The sequence below is a fragment of the Centropristis striata genome, chromosome 8 (genome assembly GCF_030273125.1).
Source record: "Centropristis striata isolate RG_2023a ecotype Rhode Island chromosome 8, C.striata_1.0, whole genome shotgun sequence".
NCBI lineage: Eukaryota > Metazoa > Chordata > Actinopteri > Perciformes > Serranidae > Centropristis > Centropristis striata.
Window position 1 is genome coordinate 15,482,098 of NC_081524.1, and position 16,522 is coordinate 15,498,619.

General features: G+C 34.5%; 2 protein-coding genes across 3 annotated transcripts; one reads left to right on the forward strand and one right to left on the reverse strand.

The window, feature by feature from the left end:
- Positions 1-592: 592 nt before the first annotated feature.
- si:ch211-269k10.4 (uncharacterized protein LOC100150242 homolog) lies at positions 593-3,680 on the reverse strand. Its single transcript, XM_059338631.1, has 4 exons — positions 3,580-3,680; positions 2,699-2,755; positions 2,504-2,611; positions 593-1,413 (listed from the first exon to the last, which is right to left on the reverse strand). Exons 1-4 carry the CDS (start codon positions 3,631-3,633, stop codon positions 1,303-1,305), a joined length of 330 nt encoding a protein of 109 aa, XP_059194614.1. The 5' UTR covers positions 3,634-3,680; the 3' UTR covers positions 593-1,302.
- Positions 3,681-10,407: 6,727 nt separating this feature from the next.
- On the forward strand, positions 10,408-13,941 carry LOC131975844 (uncharacterized). 2 transcript variants are annotated; one of them, XM_059338625.1, is made up of 6 exons: positions 10,408-10,900; positions 11,654-11,752; positions 12,045-12,101; positions 12,707-12,814; positions 12,902-13,021; positions 13,442-13,941. In XM_059338625.1, exons 1-6 carry the CDS (start codon positions 10,739-10,741, stop codon positions 13,469-13,471), a joined length of 576 nt encoding a protein of 191 aa, XP_059194608.1. In that variant the 5' UTR covers positions 10,408-10,738; the 3' UTR covers positions 13,472-13,941. The 2 variants fall into 2 exon arrangements, with proteins under 2 accessions (XP_059194608.1, XP_059194609.1); XM_059338626.1 differs by having other exon boundaries at positions 12,905-13,021.
- The last annotated feature ends 2,581 nt before the right edge of the window (positions 13,942-16,522 follow it).

Genomic DNA, 16,522 nt, shown 5'->3' on the forward strand with positions numbered 1-16,522 from the left:
AAATGAGTTGAGGTAACTCAATTTAAATACAGTACATACATGTTTTTAATTTGAGTTTGACCAAATGTAAAAAAGTGAGCTACATTAACTCAAATACATTACATTGCATCGATGTACTTGTTTTGAGTTTGGGCTACATATATATATTTTTTTTTTTTTGGAAATATTTTTTATTGCATTTTCCAACATAGACAAAAACAACAAACAACACACTGTGGCCACAGAAAACAAATATCCAATTACTTATAACATATTACAGACAATACAATGAAAATGCTCTGTCCCATTACAATTGACAGTGATGTAGCAAATACACATCTGGAAAAAAAGAAGTGACGAGTCATTAAAAATTTAAAAAACAATTTTTCCAAAAATCTCAATTTCCATCTTGAGAGAAAGCTATTTTTTTTGATAATTAAAAATAATAAGTAAATGAATGTCCTTCCTTATAACCCAAAAACATCAGTTAGCCAGTTTCCCTCATTGCCATCTATCATCCCTTTTAATACAATAGTTGTGAGTCGTTTACCAGCGTATTTAAAGACCCAGATCTTTAAAAAGTCATCCATCTTACATCTGTGTGTCCTAAATCTGTGTGTCAGATACTCCATTGGTAATAAGTCAAATATCACTTCGTGCCAACCCCCAATTGTTGGAGGTGCATTATCAATCCATCTGAGCAATATATTCTTTCGAGCAGCAAATGTGAGAATACTGAGTAGCCTTCTTTGATGAGTCCCTTTAATATGAGTACTGGGTAAGGGCTACATATATTTGTTGGATGGAAATTCTGCCCACAATTTAATTGAGTTCATCCAATGAGTTATTTTTTTGAGTGGCAATGCCTATATATATATAACTTACAAATCCTTCACATGTCAGTAAAGCGCTCTGCATGTAAAACCAGCTGGAAGTGTGAGTTGAGCAGCTGAAAACGCGTTACAGATATTTCCACTGATAATAAAGCGCTAGTGTCAAACCACACACAGAGACCCTGACACCATGAGGCACACTGCTACCGTTACACAGAAAGACGAAGAGGTTAGGAGAATGAGGAGTGGTTTTTTTTCTTCACATGAGAGAAGCTGACATTTATTTACCACAAGTTTTGTGTTCTCGGTCCGAGCCAAACATCAGACGTAGACCACAGCCCGGGCTGTTCAGCAAGGCTTCAGCTCTAATACACACAATCAAGACAGAACAGTATGCCACATATAGTGGCTTCACTTCCTTTAAGCACTAATATACAGCCCCTCGACATGCAGCTTATTTGAACTCTTATTTTCTCAAATGTTTCCGTCTTTAGCCTGATGGTTGTGATGTTTTGGCACGTTTCTCTTTAAAGAACCAGAAGCAGAGGATAGCAGAGAGAAGAACCTCGAGCCCCAACACACAAAGTCCCAACACCTCCATCTGTAAGAAACATAAAATACATTAGTTTAGTTTTATATCAGCAAATAAATGTAAATATCTATTGTTAAATTATTGCTTTGATATATCCTTCACTAGGGCAAACTGACCAAAATCCTACATCTCAATATTTTATAATTTCATATCTCAAAAACAATATATATCACAATTGAAATTACCACATGGTAAGGCCTATTTTTGTACACTCCATACACTGCAAAAAAAAAAAGTTGGGTGAACTCAAAATTTCAAGGCAACAAACTTCGATAAAATTTTAAGTTGGACAATTAAACTAAATATTTTAAGTTTTGTTTTTGAGTTTGCTCAACTCTGAATTCAGATTTTTGTCAACTCAACTGTAACTTGTACTAACTTATAATTTTACATTGTAATAACTTTTAATCCTTACTTCTGCTAACTTCTGCAATGTGCTGAATTGGCACGATTGTAACGCCGCTATGAAATGTCAGCTAATGTTACGACCACAATTTTGAGTTAGCATTGATACGCTAATGGCTACTCTTGTAGCTGTAACAAGCAGCGCCGCTAGCATCAGTTAGCCGCTAGCGTCAGTTAGCCGCTAGCGTCAGTTAACCGCTAGCGTCAGTTAGCCGCTAGCGTCAGTTAGCCGCTAGCTTTCGCTAATGACCGTATTTCACCGCTTTCCTGCATTTCACAACAAAGAAATAAGAGTTATCAGAACTATTGTCCCTTGTTGTGAACCCCAACTTAAAGATATAAGTAACAACAACTCACCAACTTGTTTTTGAGCAGACAACTGGCTTCCTTTGTTGTGCTAACTTACATTATTGCCCTAAATGTCAGTAATTTATATTTCCAAGTTTTACCAATTTAAATCACTGTTTTAGGCCAAAAAATACAAGTTGGCTTTTTTTGCAGTGTACATGTTAACACTCCAGCTTTACTCCTACATGCAAGGATCGAAACACATGACGTAAATTTCTGTGATAAACTTCAGCTGCAGATTTTTTGACATTGCAATAGAAACAATATGAAAACAAGTATAAAATAGACATTTTTATGTGATATTGACAATATTTTGCCCATCCCTATAATCTTTAGGTGGTCTTACCCTCAGATACTGATCATTATCTGGCACCCAGTGAGCCAGGTCAACACTTATCAGACAAGCTGAAATTACAGCTACAATGATGCAGCCGCAGTTGACCACGAAGGACACCTGGAACATAAAGCATACGTTTTAATTTAATTGACTACCTCATTGTTTTAAGTGCTGTTTGTTGGGCTCGTATGGAGTTGTACTTACAGGCAGTATTTCTGGATATTTGCACAGCAGGTTGGAAACAATTCCAGCAATGATGAACTGCAGAGGAGAACAATGCAAAGTCACTTTATTGAAGACCGGTGGGCATTTTTTAAAAATATTAACTTCTTATGTTTTAACCCTCTATGGCACAGTGTTGCCCTCAGGCAACATACCCATTTTTGGCCTGTCAAATTTCTACAATGCATGTTTTTGAGTGATGCGATACTTTAAAAAAGAGGGAAGAGTATAAGAAACCCAGGAGGCCATATTGAAACCCTATTTTGCAGACTTTTCCAAGGGAAACAACTTTGCCATTTTGCGCCACAAAAAAAAATCACTCAAAACGCCATTTCCTGGCCCTTTTCCATCTGGAAAAAAATATATTTCTACTTATAGGTGAGTAAACCTTCATTTTTGATAGTTTCATACACTTTCAAGACATTCATTTTAATGCATCGTTGGTGCAATGGTACAATGTTTCCTACAGGCAACATTCAGACAAGAAACCGGTTTAAAAAGTTCCTTTTATATGTTTTTAAATTTAAAATGTTATGTATTGGACCCTGTTGAAGCTACTGAATCTTTTACACGGTAATTAAATAAATGATGTTAAAATAATTTTAAAAACTTTCTTTTTCACTTGTGCACTATTATGATACAATGTTGCCTACGGGCTAACAAACCCCAAAAACTTCCACAAAAACAAGAATTATAACATTTCTTCAGGTTATGTTTGTTTTGTGTATTTTAAGACAAAAAAGCACTCCAAACATTTTTTCTTAACAGGCATCATAATGCGTACCATAGAGGGTTAACTTATAGTTTTATCTGCTTTACTTAGTGCATTATTTTCCAGTTTTCAGTTTGAACAGTACACTCACGAGTGCTCCAGTCAGGTGGGAAACTCTGAACAGAGTGAAAAGGGATTGATGCATTTCCTGGGTTACTGCAAAAAGAATTCCCACTCCAACACTGAGGAGGCCACTCATCACCTGCAAAGACTGACAAATAAACAGGACATGCATTGGAAATTGTTACCAAATAACACACCCAAACAAATACATAAAACATAAATACATAAAATAGTATATATCATTCATCATGTTATTCATTGTAACATCTGCAGAGTAACAGACTTTGCTGTGAGAATAGTGTTCACATATTCACAGTATAATGTCGATGTGTTATCTTTGCTTTTACACAAAACCACAAAACCCTCAACAAACATTTCCTGTTGCTGCTGTCCAAGCTGCACAGTGGGTATATACGTTATTGTGGACATCCCCCTCACTTCTTTTCTGTAACTTTACCAATGTGTTGCAACTTTCAAGCTGAAGCAATACACATCCACATACACTAAATGAAAGGCTTCTACTATAAAGACCTGATGACAACCATTTGAACACATGAAACTTAGAGTAAGTAAGTAAGTAAACTTTATTTATATAGCACCTTTCACAGACAGAAGTCACAAAGTGCTTCACATAAAAATCATACACATAACAAAACAGATCAAAACAACAGCAATTTAAACAACCATAGCAGTCCTGAAACAATTAATCAAAAGCCTGAACAAATAAAAATGTCTTCAGTTGGCTTCTAAAAGTGACAACAGAATCTATTGAGCGCAGTGAGCAACATGGTCTCACAGAAATCTGTGAAATAGCCATGGATTTCGCTTAACTCAAAATCCGTGGAATAGCCACGGAGTCGCTCAAATTTCTGTGAAACTGACACGGATTTGGCTACAATGCAAGTTAATGACAGTCATATCCCGTGGCTATTCCAACATACAAAGTGATTATGTACATTCACTGAGTGAATATTTAGAAAATAAAACATATATTTCTCGCTAGAAATGTGATCAAAATCCATTTTTATGCAGAAACTAAGTCAAAATATTAATTTTTTCACTAAAAATGAGAGAACTGTCCGCCATGTTTTTTGTTCTGACCACCGGGACCTTGAAAGTCACGTGATTTGGAACAAACCAATAGGAACAAATATCCATGGAACAGCCACGGGATATGACTGTCATTAACTTGCATTGTAGCGAAATCCGTGTCAGTTTCACGGAAATTTGAGCGATTGCGTGGCTATTCCACGGATTTTGAGTTAAGCGAAATCCGTGGCTATTTCACAGATTTCTGTGAGACCAGGTTGCAGTGAGGGAGGGAGGCTGTTCCATGGGAGCAACAGCCTGGAAAGCTCCATCACCTCTGGTTCTAAGACGGGTGCACTGCACTATGAGCAGATTCTGATCTGTAGACCTCAGAGCCCGAGTGGGGGTGTAGGGCTGTATCAGGTCACATATGTAGGGTGGAGCCTGGCCATGTAAGGCTCTGAATGTTAAAACCAGAATTCTAAAATGTATTCTATAGGAGACAGGGAGCCAATGTAAGGCTTTAAGAACAGGGGAAATGTGAGACCACCTATGCGTGCGGGTCAGAATTCTCGCTGCAGAGTTCTGAACTAATTGCAGACGCGACAGCTCATTTTTGTTAAGACATGAAAACAAACTATTGCAGTAGTCTAGCCGAGAAGACACAAATGCATGGATAATGATTTCTAGGTCATTATGCGACACCATTTTTCTGAGTTTGGAGATTTTTCTCAGTTGAAAAAAGCAATTTCTTGTGAGCTGTTTGCAATGCTTTACTAGGGACATGTCTTTATCAAATATGACGCCCAGATTTCTCAGGGTGGGTTTAGTTGACTGGCTTAAATCACCCAAGTACTTGTTAATATCTGGAATTAAGTCCTCCGGGGCAACAACCAGGGTTTTGGTTTTATCAGGATTTAGCTGTAAAGAATTTTATACAGTTCAATATTTGTTTGACTGAGACTGTTCTTGAGAGAGCAGTTTGTAGTGTTATATTTTAATTGCATTGTTATGAAGCAGTTCATGCAGACTGGCAGTAGCTCAGTTAGACCATAGTGTCCAGTAGATGTTGGTCCTTCAGACCTTTGCTCCTCCTCGAGAAAACCTCTGAGTCATTGTCCTCAAAATCAAGGGACTATATAAATTGGCATATTTTTAGACTGATTATTGTTTGTGCAATTTTTCCTCTCTGTTCAAATTACCATAAGATACACTCTACTTGATTGCATGCATTTTGAGACTTAAAGCAACTATAAGAAACTTTTAGGTAGCGCTTTATAATAAGGTCCTTAATAACCATTAATTAACAAGTAATAATGCATTGTTCTCGCTTTAGATCCGGTAGTTGCAAAAAGCATAGTTAACTTATAGTTAACTTATAATAGATGAGCAATAAAGTATATTTTAATATCAATAAGCAAACAAAATAAGATAAATAAAGGCATGGCAAAGACATAATGGGTGGGTCATGGGTGTTTGTAATGCCATTATTAACACTTATATAAGCTTATAAACACACAATAATGTTAATAAGCATCTTGTAAGGACTTACAAGGGCCTTATTACTTGTTAATTAATGGTTATTACAAGGACCTTAATATAAAGCATTACCAACTTTTATTTTGTGTTGATTTTGGCTTCACGTTCACTTGTTTTGGAACTGAGAAAAAGAAAGACACAGCTTTTTTAAACACGGCTGTTTGCAGAAGTGATGGCTTAATGTTTGTGGCTATGTGAGATTAATAACTATAATACGTTTTTTTGTTTGTTTTATCAACCAATATAAATCCATATGTTGATGTAAAACAGCATCTTGCAATGTTTTAAAAAATAATTTTTAAAAAAACAGAAAATAAACCTTTTCGACAGGTATTACTTAAGGAAAAGGACCAATTCATGTTCAGATTTTAATTAATCCCACATTCTGCCCCAGTATCAGCCATCACCACAAAATATAACGTGAAAAATAAAAATAATAGCTATTCAGATATCCAGTCTTCTTGCTTTTGGTCTCATTTACCTATGAAGGTCTTATGGAGGCATCATAATTAAATTGAGAATGTTTCATAACCAGTTAAAAACTCCTTGTATTGCTTTCAAAATTTAGGTCACAAACCTTATTGGTAACACTTTACAATAACCAACTAAATAATGTTTATAGATGGTTTATAGACCAATTATTAACCATTTACAAAGTGCTTTACATATTTAATCGTTAAATATTTTCAACCAATTTCTTAAAGGTATATGAATCAATTCAAAATCATTAACATACTTAATATGGAGTTAAAAATATTAAAATGGGTGCAACTAAAACTATTTATAAACAATTAATTATAATTTAATTGTTTGTTAATGGTAAAGTAACTATAAACGTACATTAATAGACATGTTTATAAATAAATATACATCTATTTGCCATTTACATGATTAAGTTAGTTAAACATTAATAAATTATGTATTTACCATTCTAAATGGTCTATAAACAGTTTATAAATGATGATTCAACATTAATAAACTATCTGTTTACCGTTTATGAATGATGGTTATTGTAAAGTGTTACCACCTTATTTAATATTTAATAAATCTTACTGCTGGTCTACAAAGCTCTGAATGGTCTCGGACTAAATGACATGCTTGATCTGCTCCCTCTCTACGAAGCATCCAGACCCCTTAGGTCATCTGGAACTGGCTTGTTGCGTGTCCCAAGAACAAGAACTAAGCTTTCAGTTATTCTGCTCCTCACCTGGAACAAACTACCTGTAGATGTGAGGTCAGCTCCTTTAAATCAGGGCTAAAAACACTATTGTTTACTGCAGCGTACTCTTAACTTTAACACTTATCTGCTCTACTCTACTGCCCTTAGTTTTTAACTACACAATGTTTGACTTGTGCTTTTTATTATTTTATCTCTATTTTATCCTGCTGTATCTTATTTTATCTTATTTATATTTTTATTTCTATTTCCCTGTTTTAATTGACTGTTTTTACTGTTTTCAATTGTGTCTTGCTGTTTTTAATGTGTATGTGAAGCACTTTGAATTACCTTGTGTTGAATTGTGCTATACAAATAAACTTGCCTTGCCTTGCCTTGCCTAATGCATTTGATAAAATACCACGATTTTCCAACAGTGAAATGGTGTTAAAGTTTAATTAGAGTGCAACACCAACAGCAGAATACACCCTAAAGATGAATCAGAACCTCTGTAACACAGTTTAGATAACAGTTTAACAACATGACCTTATAAAGAGTTTGTTGGCATCAGTCTTGTCTCTTACCCCCAACACAGCAGGTTGTTTCTGCAGCAGGTCGTGCAGCGGCCCTTTGGTGTCTGGTACCAGCTCTGAGGCCTGGTACTGTCGCACCGATGGCGGCGCTCTGTTCGGCACATTATCACCTCCATGGATCTCCATGTCAACATTGGCACAGGCCATGGTGCTTCTCTGGCCTGGAGGATGATAACTGTTAGTGTTTAACCCAGAAGAACCCAGACCTATTTATTCTTAACCTCCTGAGAGCCAAGCTTTTGTTTGGTATGTGTTGTTAGTTTCTCCTAGATATTTTGGATCAGTAGGATCTGATCAGTACTAAAACTAAGCATTGTCTTTGAACAGGAAGTCGTTTTTGAAAAAAAAATGATGGGTTAATTTTACTGTATAACACAATTAATTCACTAGTTTATATAACTGTTTATTTCCTTACATTTACACCCTCTCATTTAAAGAACGATAGTAAAAGTCTATTCGTTCTCAAATGAGTACTTCCTGATTAGCAGTGTCGTAGCTTGTTGCTATGGCTAAAAAATAGTCAAACTACAAACATTATTAAGCACAAATAAACAAGTTTTAACCATAAAATCTGATCAGATTTTGTACCTGGTCCACTTTTTTCTGGGGATAAGCTGCTGATTGACTTTACCAAGATGCTGCCATCTGATTTTTATACTGATTAATGTATTGACTACTGAGGACAACAGCTCATAGTTAAGCAGAATTAACTAAAAGGTCCAGCAAACCTAAAATGAAATGTCCACATATGAGGACGCAGGGTCACAGGAGGTTAAAGGAAAATTATGGGGGATATACCACAGACTGAGTGGACCACATAGAACACATTTCTAATGTTTGTTTTTTTAATTCTACCCCTAAATGTCAAAGATCTGTGATATGACATATATATGTTACATTGGGCGTTTATGGAAGTTATGTTTATATTTCTTATTTTAAAATAAATAAACTAGATGCATTTTCTGCTTACAGAAACACAAAGTTGCCTTTTTCTTTGCATTTCCACAACATGTATCAAAATTGTGACAGGATAGGATTATTTTTTGTTCATATTTGGTCAAATGTACTTAGATTAGAATTAGAATTGTTAAATTGGTTTAAACTTAGCCGAGTAACAAAAAATAAGCTTTTTGAGATTAGCTCTTTTTTTTTACATTTCTGTTTCCAGTCACACAGATATTTTGGAGAAGTCACTTCTTGTCACAGTCAAACAGTCTTCCTAAGGGACTTAATGAGTTAATGTGAAGCATAAAGCTGAATATGTGAGATTATAGAACATTTCAAGTGTTTGTTACACGTGTGTCACCATGGGTTCTTATGGGTTAATAACAAAATGACTGAAAAAATAATCATGTTCTTTAATTTGTACTGTGAATCTTGTCTCCTTTAGTCTTAACATGGGACAAACACTGCAGTATAAAGTGCACCGAAAAAGTGGCAAGAAAAATAGGAACCTTTATACGTTGTAATGCAATGGCACACACTTATGAAAATTAAGATTTTTCATTTTTGAAAGGTGTCATATTTTTCTTGAAGTAGAAAAGGTTTTGCATGAAGTAATACTTCATTTTAAAAAAAGCTCCCTCTGTTATGTATTATACAATTTGATTATTATGACTTACACATGACTGTGGAAGCAGTATTTGAAATAAATTTGAACAAAAAAATAATATTCTAGTTTATTCAATCAATTTATTATTGGTTTCAGGTTTACTTGCACATTTTCAAGTGTTTAATGTGCAGAAATTAATTTGTAAAATAACTAAAGCTGCCCAAGAATTGCAACATTTCCCTCTTAATTCTCGTAGCATGAAAAGAAAAACACTCAAAGAAAGTACAAGTACCTCTAACTTGTACTGAAGTACAGTATATTGAACTTGAGTAAACGTTACACTGGCATCCAATGTATTAGCACCATGAAATATGAACCACTAATTAAACAATTAAAAGGCAAGTGTCAACATGATACATAAGAGAGAAATGTTTCTTATGACACATTTAACATGCACAAAAACCTCCGATACAGTAGAATACATACATACGTTCATATGCAGACTTTAAGATGCTGGTAAATACATTTTCTCTGTTCTTTCTATACTGTAAAATGTACAAAAATACACACATTTTTCAGAGCAATTGAATGAAGATCTTACCAGGTTTGGATGGAGAAGTTGAGAATCTTTTTCACACCCTTTTATCTCTCTCAAACCAGCTCCTCTCTCTGCATGATTTGCACTTCCCTGCTTTTACTTTGAATGAGGTCACCTCACACCTTAACTTCCTCATTCAGCCAGTGGTCTCTACAAAATCATCATTTATATCATCAGTGCGTCATTGCAAAGACTTTTCCGTTATGGTGCAGTATTTCTGATAAACACCCTCCTTATCAAGGATATTAATATATGTGTTAATAGTTTTAAATATTGGCCAAATCAGATTGCATGCAAGCGTTTTGTCGGTTTGTGTGTGTGTGCAGGTGTGTGTGTGTGTGTGTGTGAGAGAGAGAGAGAGGGATGTGGGGTGTGTGTGTGTGTGTGTGTGTGTGAGCAACAAAGACAAGTGGTGTGGCAGGTCATTTCCTTGTCAAGCTTCTTTGACAAAGCAGAGAATTTCAGGTCGGAATCAAGATAAAGAAGAAAAAAAGGTATGTGTTTCACTGAAAACCTCAACTGCAGATTCAGATCCACAGTGGTAAAAATGGTTTTAAAGGCAAGTTTGGCAAGGCAAGGCAAGTTTATTTATATGGCACAATTCAGACACAGGGCCATACAAAGTGCTTTACAGGGGCAAGATTAAAATACATAAAACACATTAGAAGACATTTAAAAGCGAATTTAAAAAAAGGTACCGTTGTTTGTGTTGACAGGAGAATGAAGAAGACTTTTGTTTGTAATGGAGAAATGATCATCACTATTCCCATCGGGAGTCTGAAGGACGCTGCAGAGGGTCAACTGATGCCGGAGAAGTTTCAGTGTGTCTACAGAGATTCCTACAAGATCTTTGCAATGAGAGGGAAACCTAAACCTCTGGGAGTAGGTTGAGTTTTTTTCTTATATACACTACCGGTCAAAAGTTTTAGAACACCCCAATTTTTCCAGTTTTTAATTGAAATTCAAGCAGTTCAAGTCAAATGAACAGCTTGAAAGGGTCCAAAGGTAAGTGGTGAACTGCCAGAGGTAAATAAAAAAAGGTAAGCTTAAGCAAAACTGAAAAATAATGTACATTTCAGAATTATACAAGTAGGCCTTTTTCAGGGAACAAGAAATGGGTTAACAACTTAACTCTATGGAGTCTTGGGCTATTTTGTCCATTTTTGAATTCTTTTCATGTCTTTGTAAGTCATTTTGTGTCTTTTTTTAGTCATTTTGTGTCTTTTGGTGTCTTTTTTGTCATTTTGTTTCTTTTTTTGGTCATTGTGTGTATTTTTTGGGTCATTTTGTGTCTTTTTTGGGTCATTTTGTGTATTTTTTTGGTCATTTTGTGTCTTTTTTTAGTCCATTAGTCCAACATAAAATGTGATTTTGAATCTTTTTTTTAACTTTCAAAACACTATCATGCTCAATAAAGAATTTTAAATGTTGCAAATATGCATTAATTTCAGAGTACACTGAGACATTAAACTGCACCATTTTCAATTAAATTCTGGAAAAGTTGGTGTGTTCTAAAACTTTTGACCAGTAGTGTATATAGTCATGATAACAGAAGATTTCATCGCTTTATATTTATGACTTCAATTCACGTAGAAGCACTGTAATGTAGTATTTTTCTCTCTTTTTTAAAATTAGGCAGCCCAAGCCATCGCTGGTGTCTTCATCCTCACGCTCGGTCTGATTTTCACTCAGACAGAAGACTTCACCAGGTTCTACACCGTCCCCAGTGTTGTGGTAAATACAAAATTAAATTAAAAATTCACTCCCATAATTCACTCTATTAGCCACTCTAGATAACTTTGTGAAAAAAACAATTCCTTTGACATTTCCACTGCTTCTACTTATTGTTTAATAAGGGAGAGTATTTATGCATCTGCTCTGTTACTTCCTTTTTCTGTGACTTCTCAGTTTCCCTACATGGGCTTAACAAACTTTACCTTATTTTATTGTATCTCATCTTGTTTCTATAGTGATGTCTAATTATGTGTGTTTATTTATGTCTAATCATGTTTTATCATTATCTTAGTTTGTGGTGTGTGGTATGCTGTCCTATGCTGCCGGACAAACTCCAAACATGCATGTGGTAAGTTAAAAAAGTTAGGTGAATTAACCCCTTAGTTAAAAAAAAAGACGTAAAATAAATCTGAATGTCATGATATAATATTTGTACTGTTTCTGATAGTTGTTTTTTGTTTTTGTTTTATGATGTTACAATGTTTTATTCTAAAGCAACAGGATAAAGTTCACTTAGATTGAGATTTAGTTTTGGTAATCCAAACATAAACTTTTATCTAAGTATGATATATGGTGTTTTTTTTTCATTAAAACATGGATTAAGTGTGTGTTTAGAAAAAGTGAACATAGTGACATAGTATATTTAAAGTAAACCTCACATTTACATTAGCAGTAGAAGTGGATAAGAAATGTAAAGGAACTCCAGACATTATTGAAGTTTTAATGATCTTTGCCACCCAATAAGACTTTTAAAAGTTATTATTTGTATTATAATTAATAATAATAAGAGTATAAGTACACAATGTGGATTATAAGAATGTTGTATCTCATTTAAAATGCATAGAATCATCACATCACAGTCTTGTTTGAGCCTGCTTTTATTTATTTATTTTTGATCCTAATGATTCCCAGTAATATCTGCATTTTTGCTGCTATTTTTTTTTACCCTTTCAGACCAAGCTGTCATTCTCTCTGAACATCATCAGCTTCTTCTGGTCCCTGGCGGCAGGTTGTCTCTGTCTGATCGGGATTCTTAGTCAACACAACTCACAGGATTTCAAGGTAACTGAAAACAGCATTCATCCATTTTTAAGAATCATCTCTAAAATACAACAGCACAATATGTACTCACATTTACCACTGTCTCAGAAGGTCCATGAAGGCATCAAGGGACTGATAATGGCTCTGCTGATTATTGAAAAGTTAATGGCTCTTTTCTTGATCTACTGGTTGAGTAAAGCTGTATGCAGACAGGATTTCAACACCTTGGTATGTCATTTTCTTTTCTTTTTTTTTTTTTTATATATATTTTTTTATTGGAAATTAGCATTCATAAGCATCAGTACAAGACATAACTTATTCCACAGCTGTTTTCCACATTTTTGTTTTTTAAAGGGTACATTAGAACAAAGAACCACAAAAGAAAAATAAATACAAAACAAAACAAAAAACATAGTATTATAATAATATATAATAATATATAGGGTAGGCAAAAAAGCAGAGAAACAGAAACATTAACAATTATGCTAATAATACCAATACATAAATAAACACAGGATGCCAAGTATGCTCATTAAAAAAATAAAAAAAGATTTAAAAAAATACCATTTTCTTTACACACAAAGCAAGTGCATATACTGTAAGAGGAATATGATTATTTGAACTAATAGTGGTGTTTTTTCCCCGCAGCCCATCATACTGCTGAAGCAGGGAGACTGAGCTGAACCATTGAATCACCAATCACCTATTTAAATGGTGCATTTAAATCCCTTATTGCATTAAAAGTGCACGATAATATGTAACCCTCAAAACATAAAACATACAAAGAATGTGGAATTAACTTTTAACATTCAGGCGCATTTGAAAATATGCAAGCATGTGAATCACTTCTTGGATAAAGATGACCTTATTAATTGCTTTGTGTACATCTGACTGTTTATATTGCATTGTTTAATTGTTTTATAGCATTAGGCCATCATAAAGTAATTATTACTGGTGGGACCTTTAATCTCTAAGACCTGAAGATTGTTGTATTGTCTCAACTCCTGGGCGATGATATATTATAGTTGATATTAAAACGTCTTGTGATGTAATCACTGTTTACTTTTGTTCTGTTTTCTGTGAACTACTTTTTGAGTTTTTCTTGTGCAAATAAAAGTTATTATTTCATCATTTATGCTTAATTTGTCTTCTTCAAGCTCATTCCTCGGCTCAGGATAAAACCAGATAACAGCTCAGAAATAATTTACTATTTAGATTAATGATAGTCCTAATAGTAATTCCAAAAAATGATGCACATTTTGTTGTGATACATTTGCTACAGACTAAAACAGAAAAGTTCTATTCATAACATACAATAATATAGTGGAGCAATCATGCAAGTATATAACAGAGGGAGTCACTTTCTGCATGGAGTGCTATCCACATAAATACATAATTTAAAGTCAAAGTTATTAAGCATAGTTGTAAACATTTTTCCAAAATGGTTCTGCAGCTAATTTAAAGATCTTCACCTCAGGGTAGAGGTTATTGGTTCACTTGTACAAAGCATGCTTTCTGCAACACGATTGCTCAACTCTTATTGTTTGTTATTGCACGTTGAGCGACAGTAGGTGACCCACATTATCATCCTACTCATCTGATGTACGTAGTGGCCTATTATCCTATGTTTACATGTCGTAGTAGTAGTAATTTAGTTCATTTATAATGTATTTTGTGTGCTATTCTATAGACCAGCTATTCTCAACCTTGGGGTCGGGACACCAATTGGGGTCGCGAGATGATTTCTGGGGGTCGCCAAATCATTTTGGAAGTCAGCTCTGTTTCCACTGTGTTAAAGTATTCATGTGTTAATGTGTTTTTGGTCATTTAATGTCTTTTTTGGTCATTTTGTGTCTTTTTTTTAATCATTTAGTGTCTTTTTTGGTCATTTTGTGTCTTTTTTTGGTCATTTTGTTTCTTTTTTGGGTCATTTTGTGTCTTCTTTGGTCATTTTGTATCTTTTTTGGGTCATTTTGTGTCTTCTTTGGTCATTTTGTATCTTTTTTGGGTCATTTTGTGTCTTTTTTTAGTCATTTTGTTTCTTTTTTGGGTGATCTGAACTGTGCGTGTGAGACTGTGTTCAGTGAGCGGGGGTCACGGACAACATGCATGTTAAATTGGGGGTCGCGACTCAAAAAGGTTGAGAACTACTGCTATAGACATATATATCATATACGTATAAAGCAGGGGTCGGCAACCTTTACTAACAAAAGAGCCATTGTTGGCCAGAAAAACTGAAAAAATGTCGAAATGGAGCCAAAAATCTTATCTCATCTCTTAATCTCATTTGGACCTTACAACGAAGAAAAAACAGCCTAGTAAGTCTAATTTAGCCTACCAATATTACTAATAGGTCATAATGAGCATCTTTAATATGATTTTGTCATAATGCAGCAAGAACCTGAGAGAAAATGAGAGACTGGACACCAGGAAATGTCTAGAATTGAAAGGGAAACACAAAACAAGACATGAAGTTGGCAACATTTAGAGGTTAAGGCACCAGGCCATAGATTTGCAAGCCATGATGCACATTGAAATGTTTTTAATGCTGTTTATAAGCTACACATTTTTACAATTGTAGAATAAAAATTGCTTTGGGCCTAAACCAATGATTAATGAAATGTAAAATGTAAAGAATTAAATTATTATTATTAGGAATTAAATTCTGTCTTTTAAATTCTTTCATTTATTTGTTTCATTTCATATAATTTCTTTGTCCCAGCCACAGGAAGCCACATGTGGCTCTGGAGCCATGGGTTGCCCACCCCTGGAGTATGCTTAGTATGCATATTGAACTATTTAAATCAATTAGCCTCAGTGGCGGTTCTAGACTAATTTCACTGTGGGGGCCAAGGAGGGGCCAGTGTTTAATCAGAGGGGCACATTAGCACATGAAAAAATGGCAAAGATCATATTTAAGCATTCAAAATCTTTGAATGTCTTGAAAAAGACACAAAATGACCAAAAAGACACAAAATTAAAAAAAAAAAATACACAAAAAAGACACATAAATGACACCAATGACAAAAAAAAGACACAAAATGACCAAAAAAAGACACAAAATAACTAAAAATGACACAACAACAAACACAAAATGACCAAAAAAAGACACAAAAAAGACACAAATGTATAAGACTCCAGAGAGTAAAACTATTATACAATGTTCACATTCTGGGTTTCTTTTGTGTACAATGAGATATTGTTTGAACAAAAAAAAGGTTAGAATTGTTCCATTGTTCATTGTTATAAATTGATCAGTTTATTATTAATTAATTTTAATTTGTGTAGAACCGCCACTGATTAGCCTATATTGTTTATTTCCCATCTGGTCTGGGGTTGACGTGCATATTAACTGCTTATTTATTTTATTTTCCTGTGCAATGCCTGGATAACCTGCTGCTGTAAAATGAGAATATCTAAAACTATATCTATGTAAACTATGTGGGGGGCTTATGTGTGAAATAGCTTCTCAAATTTCTTTGCACATTTCCTAAACTACATAAATAATTTTAACTGTAACTCTTTATAGTATTGGTTCCCATGTCATGTGTTTCTGTAAGTAATGACAGGGACCCCTGCTGGGAACAGGGGGTGTTTTTGGTATCAGTGACATGTGAAGCTATGAGCGGCCACAAGGGGGACATAAACACACACAAAGTCAAGTGAAGTAAGTTCACCTTTCAGTGAAGGTTGTATTCAAGGGAACACATTCATTTCACATTCAAATTA